Here is a 25,614-nt window from a genome sequence, read left to right on the forward strand (position 1 = left end):
CCTCAATACACCACTGTCACAAACGTGTAGATGAACTAGACAAAAAATAAACAAAGAAATAATAAAACTCAACCAAACTCTTGAACAAATGGGCGTAAACAGATGTTGACAGAGTGTTCCATCCCAAATCACAAAATCAGAATATGTATTCTTTTTAGTTTCTTTGAATACACATTCTTGGTGGTCTTCTCCAACTATATAAAACAAATACTAACAGACATGAAAAGTGAAATAAGCACTAATACAGTAGTAGTGGAGGACCTCAATACCCCACTGTCACAAATAGATAGATGAACTAGACAAAAAGAAAGCAATGAAACACTAGAATTCAAACTCTTCAACAAATGAACTTAACAGATGTTTACAGAGTCTTCCACCCCACAAAATCAGAATACACATTCTTCTCAGCTGCACATGGGTCATTCTCCAAAATAGACCACATATTACACATAGAACATGTTTAAGGAAGTGCAAAGGAACTGAAGTTATCCCCTGTATATTATCAGACCATAGTGCGATGAAATTGGAGATCCATAGCAAAAGAAACTCAAAAAATTTCATAAACACGTGGAAACTGAACAACACACTTCTGAATAACCAATGGGTCACAGAGGAAATTAAAGAAGAAATCAGACAGTTCCTTCAATTAAATGACAATGACAATACAACATATCGGAATCTATGGGACACAATGAAAGCAGTCTTATGAGGGAAATTCATAGCAGTGCATATGCATATTAGGAAAACAGAAGGAGCCCAATTAAACAACCTGATGCTGAACCTCAAACTTCTAGAAAAAGAAGAGCAGGACAATCCCAGAGCTCATACAACCCCAAAGGGAAATGAGATGGAACAATCTGATACTCGACCACCTGGACTCTCTGAACCGGAAACAAAAGAGGATCTGGGAAAAATGAAATCAGAAATAATTTCTCAGATAACAGCAAAGATTTTTCTCATGGTGCAAGACATGATTAATAAATCTAGAGAGGACACAGATAAAACAATAGAGGATCTGAGGAACATGATGGAATCCCAACTTAGGAAACAAATGGAATCCATAAAACAGATACACACAGATTTCCAAGAGATTAAAAGCTCCATCATAAGTCTGCGCAGCAGAATGAACCAATGTGAGGATAGAATTTCACATATAGAAGATAAGATTGCAATTAGTGAGGAGGAAAAGAAAAATTGCTTTAAAATTGTGAGGGAACATGAGAAATCAATCCAGCGGCTGCTAGACAATGCAAAGAAGAATAACATAAGACTGATTGGAGTCAATGAAGACACAGGAGAGAGTGCAGATGACATAAAAAAACTCTTCACAGAGGTGATGGCAGAAAACTTCCCAAGCAGGGGAAAAGAACTTGACATACAGACAAGTGAGGCATATAGGACTCCAGCTAGCCTTCATCAAAAAAAAATCTACACATAGGCATATAATAGTTAGGATTCCAGAAATCCAACAGAAGAACAAAGTTCTACAAGCAGTGAGAGAAAAGAAACAAATCACATACAAAGGAAAGCCCATCAGAATCACAGCAGACTTCTCCATGCAAACCCTCAAGGCAAGAAGAGCTTGGAGTGATGTATTTCAAGCCCTAAAGGAAAACAGCCTCCAACCAGATTAATGTACCCTGCAAAACTATCTTTCAAAATTGATGGAGAAATAAGATACTTTCATGACAAAGAGCACCTCAGGAACTTCATGAATACCAAACCGGCAGTCCAAAAAATTTTACTCAATACCCTAGGAAAAGACAATGAGGATCACAACCCCAGGAAACCCAGCAGAATGAATCCATTGGGTGTGACAAATTAAACACAAAGGGGGAGAATCCAACAAAAAGAAAAGTCATGACAAGGCTTTTAAAACTTTTAACTTCATCTCCCTAATGAGTGTATAATTCAATCTTGTTATTGTACTGATTAGTATTTTTCTGATTCTAGAGTTGCACACCATTCCTTGTGCTATACTGGCTATTTATCATCTTCTTATGTCTACTTTTTAATTGGGCTGTCTATTAATGAGCTCTAAGAATTCTTTATATATTCTGCTCATAGGTTATATGCATTGTAAATATGGTCTGTTTAAGGACTACTTTTCATTTTAATGATGTCATTTAAAGTTCTAAATATTGATGGAATCTCATTTATCAATTTTTTCTTTCATACATCATGTTTTTTGTATCTTAGGTAGTTCTTGCCTACCCTTAATTCATAAATATTTTCCCTTATAATTTCATCTTAAAGTTTTGTATTTTAGGCTTTCTTATTTAGGTTCATAGATCCCTTCAAGTTATTTTCATGTATGGAAAAAAAGGGTTGAGGTTAATTTTTTATATACGGATACCAGGTCTTCTAGTGCCATTTGCTGAAGACACTATCTCTTCCTCAGCTCTTGAATCGAGTTTATATTCTATAAAATGCTAATGTTAAATAATCTTTCAAAACTCAGTGGGCCATGTATGTGTGGTTCTATTTCTAGATTCCCTGTTTTATTCCTATGATCTATATGTCTTTCCTTACACCAACACTTCCTTGATTATTGTAGCTTTAGAAGAAGTCTTAAAATTGGGTGCTAAACGTCTTCCAACTGTTTTTGTTTTTGTTTTTGTTTTTGGCTTTTCTAGGTCCTTTGTACTCCTACATAACTTTTAAATTTCAATATCCAGTTCTTCATTTATAGCAAGTACACACAGACCTGAATTTTTATATATACCTTGTATTTTCTAATCCTGCTAAATTCAAATACAAGTTCTAGGGGCTCCTAGAGAGTTCTTAGTATTTTCTCTGTAGATGATCATTTCATCTACATATAAAGATTTTGCTTCTGCCATGCCAATCCTATCCTAATTATGTCATTTTATTGCCAGACTATTTTGGTTTAGACCTATGTTTCAAAGTCTAATGGACAGATGAAGAGTAGGCATATATGCCCTTGTTCCCCACTTTAGGGAGAAAGCATTGTACCGTCTCCATTCATAGGAGTTTTTGTTGGAAGTATGGAGTACATGTCTTTGATCTGTTGAGAAGGTTCTGTTCTACTTCTAGTCTCCTGATAGCTTTTACCATGAACAGCTGTAGAATTTAGTCCAATACTCTTTCTCCAACTAGTGACAGGATCATATGGCTTTTTCCTTTCCTCTGTTAAAATGATTAATTGGGGGTGGATCTTCCAATGCTGAACCAACACTGCCATCCTTATAATAAAACCACTTTCTACATCCTGCCAGATCTGACTTCTAATAATTTGTTTTGTGAAACAAATTTCTATCTATGTTCATACTTTTTTCTTCTGTTATCTTTATCCAGTTTTAGGATTAGCACAATGTTGAGTTCCTAAAATGAGGGGAGAAAGTGTTCCTTCTTTTGTCTGCTTTAAATGTTTGATATAATTTATCAGTTAAAATGTTCATGAGCCTGCTGTTATCATATAGGTAGGTTTTCAAGCTAGGAATATACTTTCTTCAATAGGTGCTATTCAAATTTTATATTTCCTCCAGAGTTAGTTTCACTAATTTGTCTTCTAAGTTACTTTTTAGAAGTTGTCAGATTTATTTCAAAAAAAGATTTTTGTAGTATGCTTTCTATATCCTTTTAAATTCTGTAAAATCTGTGGTAATGTCTCCTAGATCTTAATATTGTAATTTTAAAAATGTATAACTGATATTGTGTAACAGGAAGAAAAGGTCTAAAAGAGCAGGGGAATTGAGAAGGGTAGGGGAAGAGAAAAAAGGGAAAGGAAAAAAATATGAGAAGAGGAAAAAAAATGGAAGCAAGGTCTTTGCAAATAATGAAGGGTAGAGGGGGTGAAGGGAGGGGAAGGGAAAGGGAAAAAAAATAAGGACCAAGAGACTCATGTAATGGTACAAGATCCCAATGATGAATGTAACTGTATTTTATACCTAAAATGTACCAATAAAGTTAACGGGGAAAAAAAAATAATGGAAATGATGTCTATGTAAATAGGGAAGGGTGGAGGGGGTGAAAGGTGCACAGGTAATGGGGAAAAAATAAGAACCAAGATACATCATGTACAGGTACAAAAACCAAATGATAAATGTAAATGAATTGTATACCTAAAATGTACCAATAAAAGAACTTTACAAAAATTTTTAAAAAACAAAAAATAAAATGTATTATGTAAAACAAAAAAAGGTATAGTTCTCTTAGGAGATGAGTAGCGAGATAGATTAGCAATCAAAAATATGTTCTTTTAACTCCACCAAAAGTCTTCTAGACTTAATAACCAAATTCAGTCAAGTAGCTGGTTACAAGGTCAACACACAAAAATCAATAGCTTTCCTCTACACCAATGACAGACTCACTGAGAGAGAAATAGGGCAAATAATTCCTTTCACAATAACATCCAAAAAACTGAAATACCTAGGAATCATCCTAACGAAAGAAATCAAAGACCTCTTCTCTGAAAACTATGGCACTCTGAAAAGAGAGATTGAAGATGGTATCAGAAAATGGACAGACATCCCCTGCTCCTGGGTAGGAAGGATTAATATAGTGAAAATGGCCATACTTCCAAAACTGCTAGATAGATTTAATGCAATTCCAATTGAGATCCCACCAGCATACTTCATAGACCTCGAGAAAACAATCCAAAAATTCATTTGGAGCAAGAAGAGACCCAGAAGAGCAAAAGCAATTCTAGGTAACAGAGATATGGCAGGGGGTATCACAATCCCCAACCTGCAACTCTACTACAAAGCTACTGTGATAAAAACAGCATGGTACTGGCAAAGAAACAGACTTGAGGACCAGTGGAACAGATTAGAAGATGCAGAAACAACGCCAGACACACTCAGCCATCTCATCTTTGACAAAGGAGCCAAACACCCTCGCTGGAGGAAAGATAGCCTCTTTAATAAATGGTGCTGGAAAAATTGGGCTTCAACTTGCCAAAGATTAAAACGAGACCTGTATCTCTCACCATGCACTAAATTAAAATCAAAATGGATTAAAGATCTAAATATTAAAATAGAAACTCTGAACCAGTTGGAACAGAGGTTAGGTAGAACTCTTGAAGACATTGGTGTAGGAAAAGATTTTATGAACAAAAGCTCAGTTGCCCGTGAACTAGCACAAACAATCAACAAATGGGATCTCTTCTTATTACAAGGCTTCTGCACAGCAAGAGAAACCGCCAGCAGTGTGAAGAGACAACCCACAATGTGGGAAAAAATCTTCACCTGCTCTTCCTCAGACAAAGGTCTACTATCTCGAATCTATAACAAATTTAAAAAGATCAGACCTCCCAAATTTAAAGACCCAACTGAAAAATGGGCAGCTGAAATGAACAGACATTTCTCAGACAAAGAAGTAGAAATAGCAAATAAATACATGAAAAAATGTTCAACATCACTGGTCATTCGAGAGATGCAAATGAAAACAACGCTGAGATTCCACTTCACTCCAGAAAGAATGGCCGCTATCATGAAATCAACCAATAACAAATGCTGGTGGGGCTGTGGGAAAAGAGGACCCCTGCTCCACTGCTGGTGGGAGTATAGACTGGTGCAACCACTGTGGAAATCAGTATGGAGATACCTCAAAGAACTAGGACTGGAAATCCCATTTGACCCCGCTATTCCACTGTTGGGTATCTTCCCCAAAGAATTAAAAGAATCATACCACAGTGATATATGTGCACCCATGTTCATAGCAGTGCAGTTTGTAATAGCTAAAACTTGGAAACAGCCCAAATGCCCATCAACTGGAGACTGGATAAAGAAAATGTGGTTTTTTTATAAAATGGAGTACTACTCAGCCATAAAAAATGAGAAATTAGAGACATTTATAGCTAAGTGGATGCACATTGAAGCAATACTCTTAAGTGAAATAAATAGGACACACATGTGTAAATACCAAATAGTTTCTCTGGTGTGAGAAACTGAAAGTGTAAATAAGGACTAAATGTATAATAGGTAATGTGAAATAGGAAGAAAAGGGGCAAAGGGGAAGGAAGTGGGAGGGCTAGGGGAAAGGATAGGAGGGAATGGGTTTAATATGAGAAAATGAAAAATAGGAACAAAATCTTTGTAAATAGGGAGGACTGGAGGGGTTGAAGGGAGGGCTGGGCAAGGGTGAAAAATAAGAACCAAGAGAGACTATGTAAAGGTGCAAATTTCCAATGATGAATGTCATTATATTGTATACCTAAAATGTACCAATTTTTAGAATGAATAATTGATAATGTAAAATAGGAAGAAAAGGTCCAAAGGGATAGGGGTAGTGGGAGGCACAGGGGAAAGGAAAGAAGGGAAAGGAAAAAATGATAAGAAATGGAAAAGATAGAAATAAAGTCTCTGTAAATAGGGAAGGGAGGCCTAGGAATGGGGAAAAAATAAGAACCAAGATGCATTATATAAAGGTACAATTCCCAATGAGAAATGTAATTGTGTTGTATGCCTATAATGTACCAATAAAAGAATTTAATACAAAAAATATATATATCTATGTTCTTTTAAGATTACGATAGATGGTATTTGCCATTGTTCTCTAATTATTTTGTTTTGAAATTCTATCTTTTCATGGAAGTGTTTTATATTTTCTTTATTAATATCTATTTGTGTTACATTAAAATAAAAGTAAACTATAAATTATTTTACAGACTTTTTTAAGTCTTTCTTTAACATGTTTGAGCCTCCTAGTTTTGTTATCTTGCCTTTCTCTATCCTGGTAGGGCAAAAGCTTATCATATAAATTATTTTTACACCTACAATATATCTTTATATTTATAATTTTAAATACTTTTATCTTATTTATTAGTTTCTTAACAACAATCCTCGTTTTAAAATGGGCTAGAATACTTCTCCCTTTCAACCAGAACTGAGTCTACACAGGCACAGAAACCTCAGGCAAGCCTGTCAGGTACCCCAGCCTTGAGCCCTAATCTCCTGCTTAGGTGATAGAATACAAGGTGAAAGTAAGACATTGAAACAAGTCTTAAACAGAAAATGGGGATCTGGGACAATCAGAGCTGAGCTGGCAGCAAAAACATCAGGCATCCAAGACCTCCAGTATTTCTTGATTACACAAGCATGGGAAGAAATAGGGCAGGGTGTATGCAGTATGTGCAAGCCATCTGGTTATAGCAGTTAATGTAAGCAAGGCTCATAAAAAGGGGGACAAGACATTCTTGCAGAAGGAACAAAGAGAGACCAAGACCAGGTTGTAATTAATCAGTTTCCCATCAGATCAGTGCGGGAGGCTGTAATTCAGGGAAAAGAATTTAGTTGGAGCCGTTGTCCTCAGCCATGGTGTTATCTCAATCAGGGCCCTGCAGCTTCACAGACCTGGACTTAGGTCTCTGCTACAGCCATTGGTGGGGGTGCTATGCTTGCCTGTGTGCCATCCAACATGCCCACATGAGTCATGTAGGCTTCAGTCAGATTTCTAATATAATACAGCACAGGGGAAGCAAGAACCCTGTGCCACTTATGGCCTGCCAGTAAACTGGGCAAGAGGATCAGCTACATGAGCCTCCAAATGTGAGAAATGTTTTCATTTGTCCAGACTCAAATAATGGACTTCAAAGCCAGGAATAACAGTGAATTTGCAGCTTTAATGCAATTTCAGTCTCGCAGCCGTGGATCTCTTATGGACAGACACACACAGGGTGGTTACAGCAAACAATTTGTAATCCCTAGCATGCAGGTCCCTTCCCCCATTTTCTCATTGGCTGGGAACTATCAAGAGGGGGGTACAATCTTCCCACATGATGCCTGTCAGTTCCCCAGTCTCTCTCCCAATTTGGGTTTGGATTTTTTCATGACATTGTCTATTTTTAACTTTAAGACTTCCCAAGAAGTAAATATTTCAGGTTACCTGGAACAACACTGTGATTACTATGTCTCTACTTTTAGCCCTTGCTAGAAAAATGTGTCTTCCTTCTCAATTTCCCTCCTCACATCTTCCTCTACAAAGGCTCCCTTACTTATTGTTTTTATCTTTCCCTCAAGGTCCCACCTTCCCAGAGACACTCCAAATGTATGAACTATGTCAAGAAATTAGAAAACTGCCAGTAATTTTCCACTGAAGAGTTTAATTATTTCATCTTGAAAATGGACCACTTTAAGCTTCTTTTTCTTGTATCCCTGCTTGATAAGCAGAAGTGCAGGAAAGCACAGGGCCAAGGCACCAGCTGCATCTGGAGTCCTCATCCCAAGTCTAAGTAAATGTGAGGCCTCAGCATGAGAAAGGAACACAACCTGGACTGTGAAGTCCCTGTTTCTGCCCATCTCTCAGCCCAGTCTCTGGTGGTACCAACCACATCCTCTACATCTGACCACCCTTACCACATTCCTTAGCCTCTGCTGCCTCCCCAGGCTCTTGCCTGACCCTACCATGAGTAATACCCAGCTCTTATTTGAGGGCCAAGCAAGTAAACAAAGCATGCTGCCTCTAGGTCCAGGAGGAGCAGAATGCTCCATTAGGTTTGGATGCTGCTGAGATTTGAATATATGTGTCTCTGGCAAACTGATGAATTAGAACCTAAGATCCCAGGTGAGCATATCAAGAGGTTTGTCTTTTAGGAGCCCTCTGCATGGGCTGAGCATTCTTTTTTCTTTATATCCTTTTATTGGTACATTTTAAGTATACAATATAAAGACATTCATCATTGGAGATATGCACCTTTACAAACTCTCTTGGTTCTTATTTTTCCCCTTTCCCCTGCCCTCCCTTCTGAAAGACCCTAGTTAGCAAGACAGACTCCATATTGCTGCTTGACCCACCTACCTGCCCTTTAGATGAACTCAGAAGAAGGAAGCTTAAAAACTTCCTCCCCTTAGAAAGTCTCTTTAGAAATAACAATTAATCAACTATTGTTTTACAAATGTTCTAACAGCAGGACGTTCCGCTTCTGTATCTTTTGCTTGCTTTACTAGTTCTATCCCATAGGGGGGCCTAGGAACTGTTGACCTCAAAGGTGTATAAAACATGTTCGTCAACCCCCACTCAAGGCTCGAGTCCGATGCTTGGCTCAGGTCCCAGCCGGTAATAAACTCCTGTGTGGATTTAATATCAGTCTCTGGTTGGTTCTGTCTTGCTGGGTCTAACACCTTCAACCCCTCCATTCCCCCCCTATTTACAAAGACTTTGTTTCCTTTTTTCATTTTCTCATATTAATTCCATTCCCTTCTTTCCTTTCCCCTACCCCTCCCACTTCCCCTTCCCCTTTGCCCCTTTTCTTCCTATTTCACATTATCTATTATACCTTTTAGTCCTTATTTACATTTTCAGTTTCTCACACCAGAGAAACTATTTGGTATTTACACATGTGTGTCCTATTTATTTCACTTAAGAGTATCACCTCAATGTGCCTCCATTTAGCTATAAATGTCTCTAATTTCTCATTTTTTATGGCTGAGTAGTACTCCATTTTACTAAAAAAACACATTTTCTTGATCCAGTCTCCAGTTGATGGGCATTTGGGCTGTTTCCAAGTTTTAGCTATCACAAACTGTGCTGCTATGAACATGGGTGCACATATATCACTGTGGTCTGATTCTTTTAATTCTTTGGGGAAGATACCCAGCAGGGGAATAGCTGGGTCAAATGGGACTTCCAGTCCTAGTTCTATGAGGTATCTCCATACTGATTTTCATACTGGTTACACCAGTCTACACTCCCACCAGCAGTGGAGCAGGGTTCCTCTTTCCCCACAGCCCCACCAGCATTTATTATTGGTTGATTTCATGATAGCAGCAATTCTTTTTGGAGTGAGGTGGAATCTCAGTGTTGTTTTCATTTGCATCTCTCGAATGACCAGCGATGTTGAACATTTTTTCATATGTTTATTTGCCATTTCTACTTCATTGTGTGAGAAATGTCTGGGCTGAGTATTCTTATTAAAGAACTCCAGGAAGCAACTTATTGGGCTCTTTTTGCCCTTCTATCTTTTTACCATAGATGGTATCAACTATGTGAAATAAACCATGCATCTAACCTGCTGGTGCCTTGAGGACTTCCCAGCCTCCAGAACTTTGAGAAATAAATCTTTATCACTTAGAAATGATTCAGTGTGTGGTGTTTTGTTTTCATCTGAAAAATTATTTCTGATTTTATTTTTCCCAGATCCTCTTTCATTGCCAATTCAGGGAATCCAGGTGGTTGAGTCTCAGATTGTTCCATCTCACTTCTCTTTGGTGTGGCCTTAGGTGATCTGGAAGTCTGGTTTTGAGTCTTGTTTATGTGTCTTCTCATTTCAACAGATGTAGCCTGCTGCACCTTTGTTGAGGTGACTTTTTGCTCACCCAGTGGTCTTCAATTCTCAGGAAGCCACCAAGAGGCCTGTTCTCTGTTGCTCACCACTACATCAATTCCTGGATTCAGAATGGTGGTCTTCTGGATCCCTGTGCTGCTCTGTTGTCTGGGTGGAGCTCTGGCTGAGGCCTATGTACATTTGGGATGATATCTGGGTGTGCTCCTGGATAGGGGTGGCTGCCTGCATACCTGCTGTCTGGGAGGGCCTTTGCCTGGGGGCTGTGCATCTGAGTCACTGGTGTCTGAGCAGGTTTCTGGCTTGGGTCTGCATGCACTAACCAATGGTATCTGGGCGGGCCTCTGGCTGTTGCTTGCCCACCTGTGCACCTCTTTTCCAGGTGGGCCTTTGGCTGGGGCCTGTGAGCCCAAGCTGGTGGGGTCTGGGTGGGGCCCTGGCTGGGACCTTCATGCCTGTGTGCAGCTCTAGTCCATGCTTCTCACTGGGATCTGCAGGCACTTACCAATGGAAGTGCGTGGTGTTTTGTTAGAGTAGCAGAAACTGAGAGAGCTGTGCAATTCTCTATTGCTGTGGGAACCTCCAGGAAGAAGAAGCCAGGACCCTGGTTCTCACACACAAGAAAGAATGGGGGATTTGTCCTGAAAAATACCAGGTATGTCAGCCCATGAGCACCATACTGGACAAAACCTGCCTGAGTGTCTGACCCATACCTTGGTCCACTCTTAATATCTCACAGCAGGTATTTTAAAAAAACACACAAATTGCCATAACTGTCATAGGACCACCACAAGGCCTGGTTTGAGACACATCTCCCATATTACAAATCATTCACAGTCCCCAACACCAAGCCTGGACTGAAAGGCATGAAGAAGCCAGATAAAAGAGGGTAATGAAATGTTACCAGAAGTCAGCAAAGGCAAAGACCAACACAGATGAAGACACAGACTTAGAGATGATGTCAGCAGGTCTGAGACAATCCTGACCTGAGTGAAGAGAGAATGGACCCTGCACAGATCTCTGCCCCACCCTCACCACATTTGCTGACCTCCCGGCCCATTGGTTCCTCCTCTGCAAAGAGAGCTGCTCTGCTGCTCTGGAAGACCATGCACAGATGGCACTGGCAAATGTGTTCCTCACAAGATTGTCTCTCAGTTTGTTTTATTTTCCTCCTTTCTTTTCTTATGTACTGGGGTTTGAACCCAGGGCCTTCACACTAAGCTATACCCTCACTCTACCACTGTAGCTGCAGTGGCCAGGAGGTCCTATGGCTACAGCAATGTCCTGGTCCCCTATTGGATTCCCCAGAGGGTAGGCCATCCTTGGCATAGAGACCAGGCTCTGGTACACGTTTCATGTGGTGACAGGAAGGTAGAGTTGAGATGGAGCTCACAGCCTGCTTTAGAGGGCCACTACTGCTTACACTTGAACAGCCCCACAATGTTCTCTCTCACCCAGGTGGAGTGGCAGTGAGGACCACAGAATTTGTTCTCAAAGAATTTCAGAGAAGTGTGCTTCATTCAAGGCAGCTTACCATCCTTGCCTGAAAGTGGGGACCCAGCAGAGACAAGTATGTGTTGATGCTACACTGCATCTTTTAAAAAGGAGGAAGGGGCTGAAAGCCAAGAATGAACAAAAGGCAGCTCCAAAAACTAGAAACAGCTAGAAAATAGGTCCTTCCTAGTGACCCCCAGGAAGCACAGCCTGAGGGTGGACTATGGTCTCAACCCAGTGACACTGATTCATAACCAGAAAAGAATACATGTATACTATTTTAAACTGGTGCTTTGTGGCAACTTTTTAAAGTGGTACTGAGAAACTCATGCTTCCAGCTACCCAGGAAGCTACCCAGCTACCAAGGGCCAAGGATTTAGCTCAGTGGTGCCACCACCTGCCTTGCAAGCACAAGATCCTGAGTCCGATCCCTGGTACCAAAAGAAAGAAAGAAAACAGAGCCTCATTTAAATTCTTTGGTTCAGGGATCAGCTCCTTGGTTCTCCCTGTAGACAAAATGGCTAGTGAATGGGCAACAGAAAGATACTTTGTCATTTTTTTTTTTAAGTTTTTTGAGGCAGGGTCTTGCAATGTAGTTCAGGGTGGCTTTAAACTCACTATCCTTCTGCCTCAGCCTCCCAAGTTCAGGATGATAGTTGTGCGTCACTACTTTGGCTCACTCCATAAACACTGCTGTGTGAGTGAATGAGGCCCCAGATTCCTTTCCCATGGAGGATCTGTGGAAAGACCTTCTTCCTGAAGGAAGTGTGGAGAGTTGGGACCTTGGAATAGAGGCGTTCTCACTTAATTGTGACCAGAGGCCAGATCACTGAGGGGATGAAGTGAGGACCCACCATAGAGGATGATCTCAAATCGCACCAGGTTTTTGAATGCTTAATGGGCATACATCATGATGAACTGATTATAGTTGGTGGCTACCACTTTTACGGTGTAGCTATCTGCTCCATAGTAACCTACAGTATGGATGGTAAGGGGCAGCCCTATGCACTCCAGGAGTCAGAAGATTCTCCTCCCCACAGGACAGCATCTTTGTTGGAGGGGCAGGGAGGCCTTTGCTCTCTGGAGAGGACTCCCCCACTCCAAATCTCAACCCCATGGCCACCCTCACTCAGGATTCGTGTGTAACATTGACCAGGGTGAACCCGCTGGGCTGGACATATGGAAAAAATGTGTTGGCTCAGTGTGAACATTCCTACACCCTGTTGCATGGAGAGGAGAGATGGTGTGCAGGGAGAAGGAAGATGACACAGACTTGGCACAAAGTGGGTTCAAGGCTGCTACAGCATGCTGCAGCCTCTTTCCAGCCCAGCCCATGATAGTCTGTCCCCGACTATGGTATGAATTTCACTGGCCCTGCTTTAATCTCCCTGGGCTTTCCCCATTGAGTCTCCACCAGGTCAGCTCTGGGGTCCACTCAACTCTTCCCCCAGCACTCACTGTCTCCTCCACAGCATCCCAGAAGCATCCTGTCCCATGCACAGACCCCAGGTACTGACCCCTGCTTTTATCTTGCTGGTCTCCTTTCCTATTTCTCTTGGCAATTTCCTCTGAGCTTCTGTTTCATGCCAAGCATTACCCTAGCTCTTGGGCCATCCTGTGCCTGAATCTATGCCACACTGCACCTCAAAGAGAAGGCCCCTAAACATCCAGTCCCATACCCCTCAGTCTTCAAATGCTCCAAGTGCAATCCACTAGTGGCCAGAGTCAGAACTCACTGCAAGTGGATGAGCTCAGGCTCCTCGCTCTGAGTTCTCATCTGTTCCACCTTTGTCCTCTCCTGCCTGAAACTTCCTAGTCTTACCTTGGGAGTTCTCTCTACCCCACTCCCCTGCAGCAGCTGTGCCTAGGTTCTGGCCCTTTAGGATCCCCATCCCAGGCCTTGGTTCACAGTGAGATGCCCCAGGTTCTGGCCTGGGAGCCCTCGCCTCTTAGCTGGTCATCAGCCCTTGCTCAGGTGGCCACGCTGATGGCTGACTGCTTTGCTTTGCTGCCTCCTAAGGTGAGGCTCTCTGACTCAGAGTCTACCAGCCCCTGCTGTGATTCTTTCTACCTCCTTTTCTCTGGTGGTGATGATGGTATTGGTACTGGGGATTGAACCGAAGGCCATCAGACTAAGCACCTCAGCCATATTTTTATATTTTCTTTGAGACAGGGTTTCACTAACTTGCCCAGGCTGGCTTAAAATTTGAAATCCTATTGCCTCAACCTGTTGAGCTGAATCTTCTGGGGTTATAGGCATGTACCTGCAGGCCTGGGGGGTTGCCACCTGTAAGGTCACTTCCCTACAATCCCTAGATGCAGGCCTTAGGTGGGGTCCCAGGCTGGACCCAGTGTCCCTCCTATCCCTTTGGACACCCCAGTCTCTGTATTGCTTTCTACTGACTGTGTATCTGCATTGGAGCCACCCATGACTGTTGGTAGGCATGGAGGAAGAGGGAGGAAAGGAATTAGGAACAATGGAAGGGGAGAAAAAGAGGAGAGCAGGGAAGGAGGAAGATTGATTCCGTGCAGAAGGATGAGATGGATGACAGTATCACTCAGTCTTAGTCACCTATGACGGACATCCTTCCAGCTCTCTGGCAGATTCACCAGAGTAGAGCAGAGGTAACATTATAGCTGTCATTCCACTTTTAGGTAATGCTGTGCATGTTAGATTAACATTCACTTTCTTTCTTGAGTTTCCTGCCAGACCTATAATGTCCCACTTTCCCTGGAACTGCGAGGGGCTGATGATAGGCAGAGCCCCGGGATAGTTCAAGAGCTACCTCTCCCACACTATTCCTCCTGGTACCACTGGGCAGCCTATGGGGTGAAAATGAGCCTGCCCTCAGAAGCCACCAGAAGCTGGGTCCCTCCTGGCCTGAAAGGATCCTGGACTAAGAATTTCTTGTGTTGTCAGGAATAGGGTGGCCCTAGGCAGGTGGCTGGTGAACCTTTCAGAGCCTCAGTTTTCTCTTGTGTGGAAGGATTGAAGATGTCTCCACCTGGCATGACCTGGTCCTGGATTCATGAGTCCTGTTCCCTTTACCTCCCCTCCTGTTTGCTGTTACTCTCCCTGCCCCCAGGACCTCCCTGAGGCTGCCCTTCCAGAACTCTTACCTCATCATCCTGGAAGTCTGCCTCCAGAGGGATCTTACTCAGAGATGGGCTGGGAATCTGGGATGAAGGGGAGTCCTGTGCTTGGGTCTGCAGGGTCCCCAGCATGGTGAAGCCCAGGCACAAGAGAGCCAGGACCATGGCTTCAGAGCAGCTACTGGGTTGGCAGGTGTTGGAGGAGGAAGAACAGGGCTTCAGTGCCAAACCCAGGAAACTATTTATGGGCCATGTGGCTACCTCTATCCCTAGGTTGGGCAGATACATCCTTTGCTAAATCCAGCAATTGGTAAGCCAATTTCCAGAAAGTCTTTCAGAAACTCTTGACACCGTATCTGGCCTTTCCTCCTGCTCAGCACTGTGCAAAGTAGAGGAGGGAGGTGACAAGGGACAGGTGGGACATTCCCAGAGCTCCTCAGCATGGCAGGGACAAGAGCTCCCTGTGTGCTCACTGTGCCTCTTCCCCTTCACCTCACTGGCCCTGTCTGTGGGTCTCCACTCAGGTCCAGACAAGCTGTCTTCTCTGACCCTGTGTGTCCAGGTGGTGGTGAATGTGGCAAGGTCCCTTCCCTGTACCTGCATAAAGTACAGAATGCACCAGGCATGGTGGTGCACTCCTGTAATACCAGGACTCTGGAGGCTCAGGGAAGAGTATTGCTGGGGGGTTGAAGACAGTCTGGGCTACTTAGTGAGCTCAAGGTCAGCCTGAATTACATAGGAAAAGCATCACACAAAAGAAAGAATGAAATAAAGGAAGGAAGGAAGGAAGGAAGGAAGGAAGGAAGGAAGGAAGAAAGAAAGAAAGAAAGAAAGAAAGAAAGAAAGAAAGAAAGAAAGAAAGAAAGAAAGAAAGAAAGAAAGAAAGAAAGAGAAAAAGAAAAGAGGGAAGGAAGGAGAAATATTTTGCTCTCACAGGTCCTGTGCTGATTCCTGGTTATTCTAAAGGTCAGGAAATGGCAACATACTGGACACTGAACAGTGGACAGGGAAGGACAGGGTTTCTGCTCTGAGCACCTGAGCCCAGATCCTGGCCCTCACAGGAGCCCCCAGGCCAAGCCCTGAAGCATGGTGAGATGCCTTGAACTCCTCCTGTGCTACTCACCAACCCATTTGCAGGAGCAGAAAGGGCAGCAGAGACTCTCATGGCCCTGGCCCCTCATGTGAGCCCAACAGACAGAGACCTGGAGCCAAATACACGGGTCATAGACGTGGCTACAGTCACAGCTCACCTCAGAACCTGACCACGAAGGGCAGGTGCAGACCAGGGCAAGCTGGTCTGTACTCTGATGCTATGTGCACCAGTTGCTTTGGGTCACAGGATTTTGCCTTGTCCTTGAGAAGTCATTCAGATTAATCCTCTGTGCCTAGCCACATCCTTGGACTGTGAAGCAAGGGGCTCAAGTGTGGAGTCTCAGAAATGTCCCTGAGATAGCTGATCCCAGATTTGCCCCAGGTAGAGGCCCTTTTCTACTGGAGGCATGGAAGCGATGAACCCCAAGCCCTGTGTTACATCCCTCTGAGATGGCTCACCCCTGAAGGCAGTGACTATCATGGATGCCTAACCCAAGGCTGGAACAGAGATTTACTGGCTTTATATGGAATTAAAAGGGCCCTCATTGGCTCTCTGCCTACTGCTTGGGCCCAATCTTGGGCAATAGGGTGGTAGACCCTAAGGGAAGGGGCTTTAGATGGGTCCTATGAAGGTGAATAGTGTGCAGCCTCAGCCCCCTACTCTAGACGGCCCCCCTACTGTACCCCATCTACCCAGGCTGATTGATGAAAAAGCAGGAAGTGAAGCTGAGCAAAACTGTGGCCACCAGAGCCTGCCACCCACACAACTCCCTCCCCTCTCTTTCCCCAGTCCATAGGGCTCCACCTCAGTATTCTCAATGAGAGGTATCCTGAATGGTGGTGTGACGGTGCCTGTCTGCATTCCCGGCACTATGGGAAGCTAAGTCAGGAAGTCTGAAATTTGGTGCCCACCCTGGACGACTTGGGAAGACCATGTTTCAAGATAAAAAGGTGCTGAGGATATAGCTCAATGCAATATCCAGAACTGAATAAAAAAAGCAGAAAAGAAAGTCAGAGACAGCCTTGTATAGGGAAAACTTGGATCTCAGGTACCATCTGTGAGTGGCCTCCCAGATCAACAGATCAGTTCTTCTTCCTCACTTTGGGAGGTGAGTACAGGGGTGAGGGTAGGGCAGAGATCTGTGCAGCACCATTCTCTCTGCACTGACACTAGGCCTGTCTCAGACCCCCAGGCCTCATCTCTGTGTTGGTCTTTGCCTTTGCTGACACCTGGCGACATCTCATTATCCTCTTTCCTCTGGCTGCCTTCCACCCTGGTTTGTTATGGCTTGTATCTAGATGTCCTCCAACAGCTTAGGCAGTTATAGGTGGGGCTTTTTCAGAAGTGGCTGGATCTAGAGTGTGTAACTCTGGGATTGATTCATGGTGCAATGCTAAGCTCAAGGGCACTAGGATTAAGAGTGTGAGTGCTATCTGCCCTAAGTAGCCTGGATAAGATATAAGGGATAGAAGGAGGTGCGGTCCACCCTTGTTGCTTTGCTACCTTCTTCGTGCCATGAACTGTTTCTCCTTTTCAATGCCTGCCTGCAATGCCACCCTACCTTGGAGCCAGCCAATATGGACTGAAACCTCTACAAACTGAGAGCTAAATAAACCTTTCTTCCTTTAACTTTGGCTATTGAGTATTTTGTCTCAGCAAAAAGAAAAGTAACTAAGACATGGCCTCCTCAAAATGGGTCTCCAGAGGGGCCACAGCCAATTCAAGGTCAAAGTCTAGGCATCTGTGCTTAGCACTGCTCTTTCCTGCTCTTTGCCCAATTCTCTCCCTTCACCCCATTCCCACTGGCCACATTGACCCTACTCCTGTGTCTGTCATGTCAGGGCTGGAGACTGTTTACATGACCAGCAATCAGAGTGCATTTCTGAGATGCAAGACCTGAATTGTCAAGGAGCATCTCCCAGTACTCTGGTGGATTTGGCTAGGCTTGGGCTTGGCCTGTCCCTGGGAAGACAGGTCATTCAGGTCTCTCTCCAGAGAGCCTCTTGTGGGCTGGTTCAAGATTTATTTTGGCTTCTGTTCCAAGAAAACCTTAGTATAAACCTGATCTAGCTGAAGCTGCTGCAGAATAGACCATAGCAGAACTCTGGATGCCCAGCCCTGGTTTCCGCCAGCAGGGACTTCACCTAAAATCTTCTATGGGCCTTGCTAAGGTCTCAGGGGAGTCCACAGTTACTAGGGAACACTGGGATTAGAGGCATGTACTATCATGCCCAGTGCATGCATTGCTTTCTGTGAGTACAGGGTGGGGGCCTCACCACTCACACACACACCGTGACCACACAGGTCAGCGATGACAGCTTAACAGGACCTGAGCTGGGACCCACAGACAGGACCATTCACAAGGGAAGAGGGAACTCTTGTCATCCCCCACCCCCAACTGTGGGTGTGGGGTTCTGGCAATATCTCTCCTGTGCACTGTGCATTATCACCTCTGTCTCCTCTCTCTCTCTCTCTCTCCTCCTCTCTCTCTCTCTCTCTCTCTCTCTCTCTCTCTCTCTCTTGCACAATCCTGACCAGGGGTAAAAAGATCTTGTCACATGTTTCTGATTGGCTCACTGTTGCTGGAGGTAGCAAAGGATGAATCAGCCCCCTTAGGGGGAGTAGCAGCCAGTCAGTGCATAAATAGTCCCCTCAGGTAGACTCCCAGCCCACCTCTTCCCCTTCGAACACCTGCCAGTCCAGCAGCTACCCTGAAGCAATGGCCTTGGGTCTCCTATGCCTGGGCCTCACCCTGCTGGGTGCTCTGAAGACCTATGCCTCAGACATTTCTTCAAACCTGCTCCCTACGTCATCTCTGAATGAGGTCCCTTTGCAGCCAGACTTCCAGGAAACATTGGTAAGGGCTCTAGAAGGGCAGCTGCAGGGATGGCCCAGGGGGTAGGAAAATGAGAACCAAGGGGGAGGAAAGGCAAAAGTATTTAGGGTCATTGTCAGTGGGAGGAGCAAAACTAAATTCAGGCCATGTCACATGGGCTCACCTTCAGTCCCTCAGCACTGATGAGAAAACTAAGCTCCAAAGCCCCACCAGTCATGTGCCCAGAGCCACCCCATACACTGACAACTCAGGACTAACTCCTCTCCCAGAGTCCCAGATCCTGCTAACTGCTCATAACAGACCCACACCCTCGCCGTGCTACCCAGAGGTCCCAGCAGGGGCAGCATGGGAGGGGTGCATCTGGGTCCATCTCTGGGCTCTGCCTGTCATCAGCTGCTTGCAGTTCCAGGGGAAGTGGTACGGCATAGGTGTGGCAGAGAACACAAATAAGAAGGGAAAGCAAAGGAAGATAAACATGTTCAGCACCATCTATGAGCTGAAAGATGACCATACCTACAAGGTCACCTCCACCCTGCTCAGGTAAATCCACCATTTCCTTGGAGTCTGAGAAGCAGACCTATGTCTCACCAATTAATGACTCTGACAGGGATATGGTCATTATTCTTACCACTATTCACCAAGTCAATCTTCCTCCCTCCCTCCTTTATTTCTTTTTTCCCTCCTACCTTTCCCAGCCTTCCCTTCCCACCTCTCTTAATCTCTCCCTTCCATCAACATTCATGGTTGGTTCCAGCACATACATACAAAGTCAACAGAAAGAAGAAAGATTAGGCTATCCCAAAGGAGGGACACTGGATCCAGCCTGAGGCCTCACCAAAGGATTCCCTCTAGGGCTTGGAGGAAAGGAGGAAAGTAGCTGGAGAGGCACCAACCTCCCTGTAATCCTAGCAGTCTCAGCTCCAAGGGCTTAGGCAGGAAGACTCCAAGTTTGCAGCCAGCCTGGGCAACATGGCAAGACCCTGTCTCAAAATAAAAAATAAAAAATGTCCTGAGGATATAGCTCAGTGCAATGGCCCTGTATTCCATCCTCGCTACCACCACCATAACCCAAAAGAAGAGTTGCATGAGTCACAGGAGGGGCTTGTAGACTCTGCCTCTGAGAGCCTCACTTTAGGAGGTAGCAAAGCAGCCAGGCAGCAGCATGGTCACCTGAGCAGGGGCCGATGAACAGCCACCCAGAAGAGGTGCACTCCCAGGCCAGTTTCTGGGGCATCTCACCCTGGCCTAGGGTTTCTACAAGGGCCAGGGTCTGGACACAACCACAGCAGGAGAGGTGGGAAGAGCTGCGAAGGTAAGGCTGGGCAGTCCTAGGTGGGAGATGACAGAGGTGGGACAGATGAGGACTCAGACTGGGGAGCTTGGGCTCACCCACCTGCAATACATTCTGGCTCTGGCCACTGGGTAGATTTGACTTGGCAGCATTTCAGGTTGCAATGGCACAAGGAAGGTAGGTTTTGCACAGCTTGGCTCTGTGTTCGGGGTTGGGGTGGACTCAGTTGTCAAGTCAGTTTTGGCCTAAGGTCTAGAGCAATGCTTGGTATAAGCAGAGTGGAAGCTCCGAGTAAATTGACAACAGAGATGGGAATGGGGAGAAGGAAGATAAGAGCAAAGGTCAGTGCCTGAGGTCTGTGTGGGGGACAGGCTGCCCTGGGGCGGGGGGGCCAGTGGAGGGAACAGTGAGTACTGAGGGGAGGGTGGAGCAGCCCCCAAAGCAGGCCAGGCAAAGGCTCAGAGAGGAAAGCCAGGGTCATGGGAGTGAGCCAGGTTGGGCCTCTGCAATAATGAAGGACAGGTGGTCATGGGCTGGGCTGAACCAGGGCCTCACAATCCCGCATTAGCCCTGACCCCACTTCATCCCGCCCAGGGGACCAAGTGTGTGTCCTCTCCACACTCACCTCCTAACACCTCTCCCTCTCACAGGGGCCAGGTCTGTGACCACTGGACCAGAACATTTGTCCCCAGTGTCTACAGTGGCCAGTTCACCCTGGGCAATATGCCAAGTGAGTTCCTCCTGGGGGTGGGGAGGGGCAGTGGCAGTGGAATTCAGAGGGCAGAGTCCTCCCAGAAGGCCACAGGCCTCCCTGCCCCACACAGATGCTGCCCTGTGCAGAGAAGACCCTGCTGACTGGTCCTGGAGAAAGGGGACAGTCCCTTCCTCCAGGCCAGAGCAAGAATGGCCCTGTCCAACCACACTGCAGGTTTCTTTCAACTACGGAGCTACACTATAAAAGTTGTAGCCACCAACTACCATGAGTTCGCCATAGTGTATATCGAGAAGGATTTCACAAGCTCGGTGCTCTCCTCGGCCACTCTCTACGGTGAGTCCTCACCCCACTCCCACAGAGATGTCCTGGCTGGTCACACTTGGAGGTGGGGGCCCCTGTTGCCCAACACCTCGAAGTTTTCTCCACTATGGGCCCCCTCAGCAGGGAGGTCTTGGCACAGACCCTGAATGGGAAAGGGTTCTGAGGCCTCACTCACGTATCCAACATCATTTATGGAGTGAGTTAGGCGTGGTGAGCCACGCCTGTCACCCTGACACTGCGGACATTGAAGGAGGAGAATGCAAGTTTCAGGTCAGCCTGAACCCCACAGCAAGACCCCGGCTCGAGAAACTTTCAAAAAATAACACATTTCCCTCCGCTGTCCACTCATTGCCATCTTGGCCACAGGGAGGACCAAGAAGCTGGGTCCATCCTTAAAGAAGGACTTTGTCGACTTTGCCACATTTCTGGGCTTCAATGAGAACACCGTCTTCACTGAGCCCACAGGTAATGGCCACCTAAGGAGAGGGTAGGGGATGTGGGGTCCGTCCAGGCCTGATGCTGCCCCACCAAGTAAAGGGGGATAGAAGAGTCTCAGCTCCCTGCTCCAGGCACTGCAGCATTCTTAGCTCCCACCCTGGCATCTGTGGGTCCTCAGGGATCCTGACCCCAAGTGCTCCACCTGACAGTTTAGCCAAGGTCTGTCCAGATGACAATTCAGGCCCGAGCCCAGGCTTTACCCGTTTCACTGCCCTCTGCCACCCTCTTCATATCTAGTGCTGTCGTATAGGCCACTTCCTTTCCATACTTTGGGTCTTGCTGTCCTGTCCCATCTCCCCTTCCCCTGAGGCTTGCTTATTCCTGATGCGGGAGATGTCCTTGCTTTCCAGAGACCTGCTCTGGGAGCAAGTTCCATCCGTGCTAGCCAGGGACGCTGACTCAGAGGTTGCCATGCCTCAATATGTAACCAGGTTGCAGCCATGGTTTACAAGCAGCTGTGAGGCTCACATACTCAGGAGAGACCATTCACAGGCCCTGAAATTGGGAAACGCCCCAGATCCTCTGCAGCTGGGTTAGGTTGGACCTGAGGCACTATGGGCAGCACTGGGGTCCTGACACCCAGAGATCACACAAGTTCACACACACAGGCACATGTATCCCTGATTGCTATAATTTTCTTTCTCCCCCACAGAACAATGCATTGATGACTGAACAGTGAGTATGGCTGGGCAGGAGGCTGATGGGAGGCCTGGGCATGGAGGCTTGGTGTCTCAAGCCTGCCTTTCTTCTTTGCTCCCATCCTGAAGGCTGACATTTTTGCTCTGCTTTCCACTCTCAGGTGCTTCTCATCTCTTCACCCCCTATTCTTCCTGTCACTTCTACCCAAGATGCCACCTTGCTGTCCCACCAGCCATAATGCCAACAAAAGAGATGAAAGGCCCTTCTTACAGTGCAATGCTGCCCAACCAGCCATCCCAAAGACACCCCTGAGAAGAAGCCTCCCTTGTCTGCTAAATAAACACGTGACCTCAGGTCTCCACGTCCGTATTTCATGTCCTCTGGGCCATAAGAAAGGAGTAGGGGAAAGGGAGGGCTTACACCAGCCTCACTCCCAGGGCCTGCTAGTCCCAGAACCCAGCCTGATGTTAGGGTGCAGACCAAAGGCACAGACAGAGGGGACTCCAGGCTCCCCTGGCACCTTCATCACCATGTTTGCCTTGAGTCTTGCCTAGGCAGAATGATGGGCCCTGGGACCACCTGCAGAGCAGCCTAAGAGTTTCCTCCTCCAACAGAAGCACTGATGGGGCCACACTTCCCTGACTATACTTAGCCACTGGCAACACATCCCACAGCAGCAGCCTCATTAGTGCTGGGGAGCTAGAGGAGCCTGGAGGGGGTATAAGTGGAACCCACCCCAAGCTCACCAGGACCCTGTGGTTGCTGGGAGATGGTGACCATAACAGGAGGGTGCATGTTGGTGGGGCTGCAGCAGAGCCCTATTCCAAGCAGAAGGTGAGCAGCAGTGGGTCCCTGCTCCTCCGCTGTTCTCCTGTATACATGGTCCCAAACTCCTTCCACCACCGGGTGGATCCACATCAATGCTGACCCTATGAAGATCCCACTACCACTATGACGACATCCAGACCACATGAGGGTGCATTCTGAAGCCAGCAACATATTCCCCCATCTATCCAGGCTCTGCTCTGGCTTCAGCCTCCTAGGAGAAGATTCACATGACTGGACTTGCGTCCAGCCTTACAGGAACCTATCCCCACGCTGGATGAGCGGCAGCTGGTCCCAGTGTGCAAGACACAGGAATCCTTCCTGCCTCTTCTCCTCTTTTAAGGACTATAGCTAGACTGCATGTGGCTCTGAAAGAACTCTGGCTTCCCACCCCACAAACACATGCACTACCACTTTCTCCTGAAATTCAAAGGCAACAGAAACTAATAGTTCCCCCAAAACCCTCTGAATTGCCTTAAGATTTCTGTCAGTGGAAGGAAAGGGTTGGCTTAATTCTTTCCTCCCCCAGTCTTTGAGTTCCCTTGGATGAAATTAGGCCCAAGTGGTTTACTTCAAGGCTATGGAGCTATGCCTTCAGCCCAGGGACTTTGTAATTTCCAACTGCTAGAAAGTTTAGTAAAGCCTGAGTGCCTTGTTTTAACAGTTTTTCTGAAGGGACCCATAAAACTATATCATCCACCTGTTATAAGCTCTTAGTCTGAGAGTGTTCAAAACAAGCCAAATCCTGCAAAATCACCTGCCCAAAGACATGAGGGCTATTTCACACTCCCTGGGGCAATAGCATCCATATCAGCTCAGAAGCCCAGACATAGAATCTTCAAAGGGAAAAAGAAATTGAGAGTCAAGATGTAAAAGGACACAGAAAAATGGCATCTTTTAAATCCAGCACTGTAACCATTCTGTATCCTCTAGTATCTGAGACAAGCGAGTGGAGGCGTTGGGCACCACTGGGTGAATAGGCACTACTGCCACATTGATCAGTGGGGGATCATAAACCAATCTCTCTTCTCCATTGGGTTTTTGGACTCCCATCATTTGGGTATTGCAGGAACTATTACAAGATCTAACAGGGCCTTGTGCCTTTAAATTATAAATAATAGACTGTGGCCCTTTTCTAGCCTCTGGTTTTAATGGGTGTTGCTTTTGGTGAGGGAAAGAAGTGAGATCTTTGAGGTGGATCTGCAAAGGCTTGCCCTTATTCCTTTTCCTACCTTTCCCTGTATTGCCTGTGCCTTTGGAATTATCTCTGTCTCCACTAGGGGGAGGTAAAACACTGGTTTAGAATGCATGTAAATGTTGTTTAAATGGCACAGAATATTGCATCCTGGGAGGGAAACAGGACTCTCGGGCATAATCAAAAAGGCATGTGAGAATAGTCATCCCAGCCGCAACTAAGGAGCAGTGAAAAATATCCTACTGCAAACTTTTTAGCCATACCTTTTACAGTTGTACTGTTTGACAAAGGAGGACCAGTACTGGAGAGGAGTACAGAAAAATCTAGCACCAGTACCTACCAGAGGACTGACTTCTTTTCGCTCAATAGTTATGATTATTTAGGGCTCCTCAGTGGAGATGACAGTGTGATAAAAGGGAGACTGTGACAAGTGTCCTGGGGCCCTTCGGTGCTGTTGAAGCTGCTGCTAACACAGGTTTGTCCTTGAAAATCTTGGTCTCTGGGGGTGATCTGACTTCCAGTAATCTCCATTACAGACTGGGCACAATTTGTGGTGATGACCCTTATCCCAGTCCCTCTTGAAGTGCCCTGACTTCCGACACCCATAGCAGGTGGGCGAAGTGGATTGGATTTTGCCCTAAGAATCCTGTCAGTCAGACTCAAAAGAAGGCCCTCAAAGGGCAGGTACAAGGGCTGTTGCCTTTTCCTGATCCTTTCTCTACCTTTCTTCAGCCTCTGCCCTCTGCTCTTCTGGCCTTCTATAGTGGGTAAGATGTTCATCTTCAAAAATTCTAGGCCCCTGCACAGCAGGCTCTCTCTCACTGATGGATAGAGTCTGATTTAAGAGAAGCCTTATGTCTTTCTATATCAAATCAAAAGACTGAGTATTGGGCTGGGGATTTAGCTCAGTGGTTTCGCTGCCTGCTACACAAGCACAAGGACCCGAGTTCAATCCCCGGTACCAAAAAAAAAAAAAAAAAAGATTGTGTACAACCTCTAAAAACTTCGATATACTTATCAGAGTCTCAGAAACTTTCTAAATCCTGTCCAATCTGTTTTAAATCAGTTAGAGAGAATGGCACATGACATACCTGGGGCAAAATTCTCCTCCTACTTCCTGGAGGAGATACAATCTCTTTTGGATGCTTGACTGAGTGGGGTGCAGGGGTTCAGGATAAAGCAGACAAATGAGCTCTGGTGAAGCATCAGTCTTGCTCACAAGCTGGATTCTGTTTTCCCTGGGCTATACCCACATTTCAACACAGTTCAGGGTTATCTCTTAATACCAAGAATGCCAGACCATTTTCCTCCTCTTTTACAGAACAAATCTATCTAAAGAATAGTATTGTCATTAATATTTCCCTCTGGTTT

General features: G+C 45.6%; 2 protein-coding genes across 2 annotated transcripts; both read left to right on the top strand.

Moving 5' to 3' along the window:
• Positions 1-18,613: 18,613 nt before the first annotated feature.
• On the top strand, positions 18,614-20,905 carry LOC147826065 (neutrophil gelatinase-associated lipocalin-like). The gene is made up of 3 exons (XM_087183383.1): positions 18,614-18,780; positions 19,163-19,299; positions 20,701-20,905. Exons 1-3 carry the CDS (start codon positions 18,643-18,645, stop codon positions 20,903-20,905), a joined length of 480 nt encoding a protein of 159 aa, XP_087039509.1. The 5' UTR covers positions 18,614-18,642.
• LOC101709960 (neutrophil gelatinase-associated lipocalin-like) lies at positions 20,849-22,576 on the top strand. The gene is made up of 4 exons (XM_004849262.4): positions 20,849-21,098; positions 21,453-21,551; positions 22,237-22,259; positions 22,384-22,576. Exons 1-3 carry the CDS (start codon positions 20,954-20,956, stop codon positions 22,254-22,256), a joined length of 264 nt encoding a protein of 87 aa, XP_004849319.3. The 5' UTR covers positions 20,849-20,953; the 3' UTR covers positions 22,257-22,259; positions 22,384-22,576.
• The last annotated feature ends 3,038 nt before the right edge of the window (positions 22,577-25,614 follow it).

This window comes from Heterocephalus glaber, unplaced genomic scaffold (genome assembly GCF_053883595.1).
Source record: "Heterocephalus glaber isolate CG9 unplaced genomic scaffold, H.glaber_assembly_v1.0 deba00001479, whole genome shotgun sequence".
Taxonomy (NCBI): Eukaryota; Metazoa; Chordata; class Mammalia; order Rodentia; family Bathyergidae; genus Heterocephalus; species Heterocephalus glaber.

Excerpts from the sequence above, each read along its gene's own strand:
- LOC147826065 (XM_087183383.1), top strand. The coding sequence starts at position 18,643 with ATGGCCTTGGGTCTCCTATGCCTGGGCCTCACCCTGCTGGGTGCTCTG. Across the intron at positions 18,781-19,162 it reads CAGACTTCCAGGAAACATTG|TTCCAGGGGAAGTGGTACGG; the intron begins GTAAGGGCTCTA and ends AGCTGCTTGCAG. Across the intron at positions 19,300-20,700 it reads GTCACCTCCACCCTGCTCAG|GGGCCAGGTCTGTGACCACT; the intron begins GTAAATCCACCA and ends TCCCTCTCACAG.
- LOC101709960 (XM_004849262.4), top strand. The coding sequence starts at position 20,954 with ATGGCCCTGTCCAACCACACTGCAGGTTTCTTTCAACTACGGAGCTAC. Across the intron at positions 21,099-21,452 it reads CTCCTCGGCCACTCTCTACG|GGAGGACCAAGAAGCTGGGT; the intron begins GTGAGTCCTCAC and ends TCTTGGCCACAG. Across the intron at positions 21,552-22,236 it reads CGTCTTCACTGAGCCCACAG|AACAATGCATTGATGACTGA; the intron begins GTAATGGCCACC and ends TCTCCCCCACAG.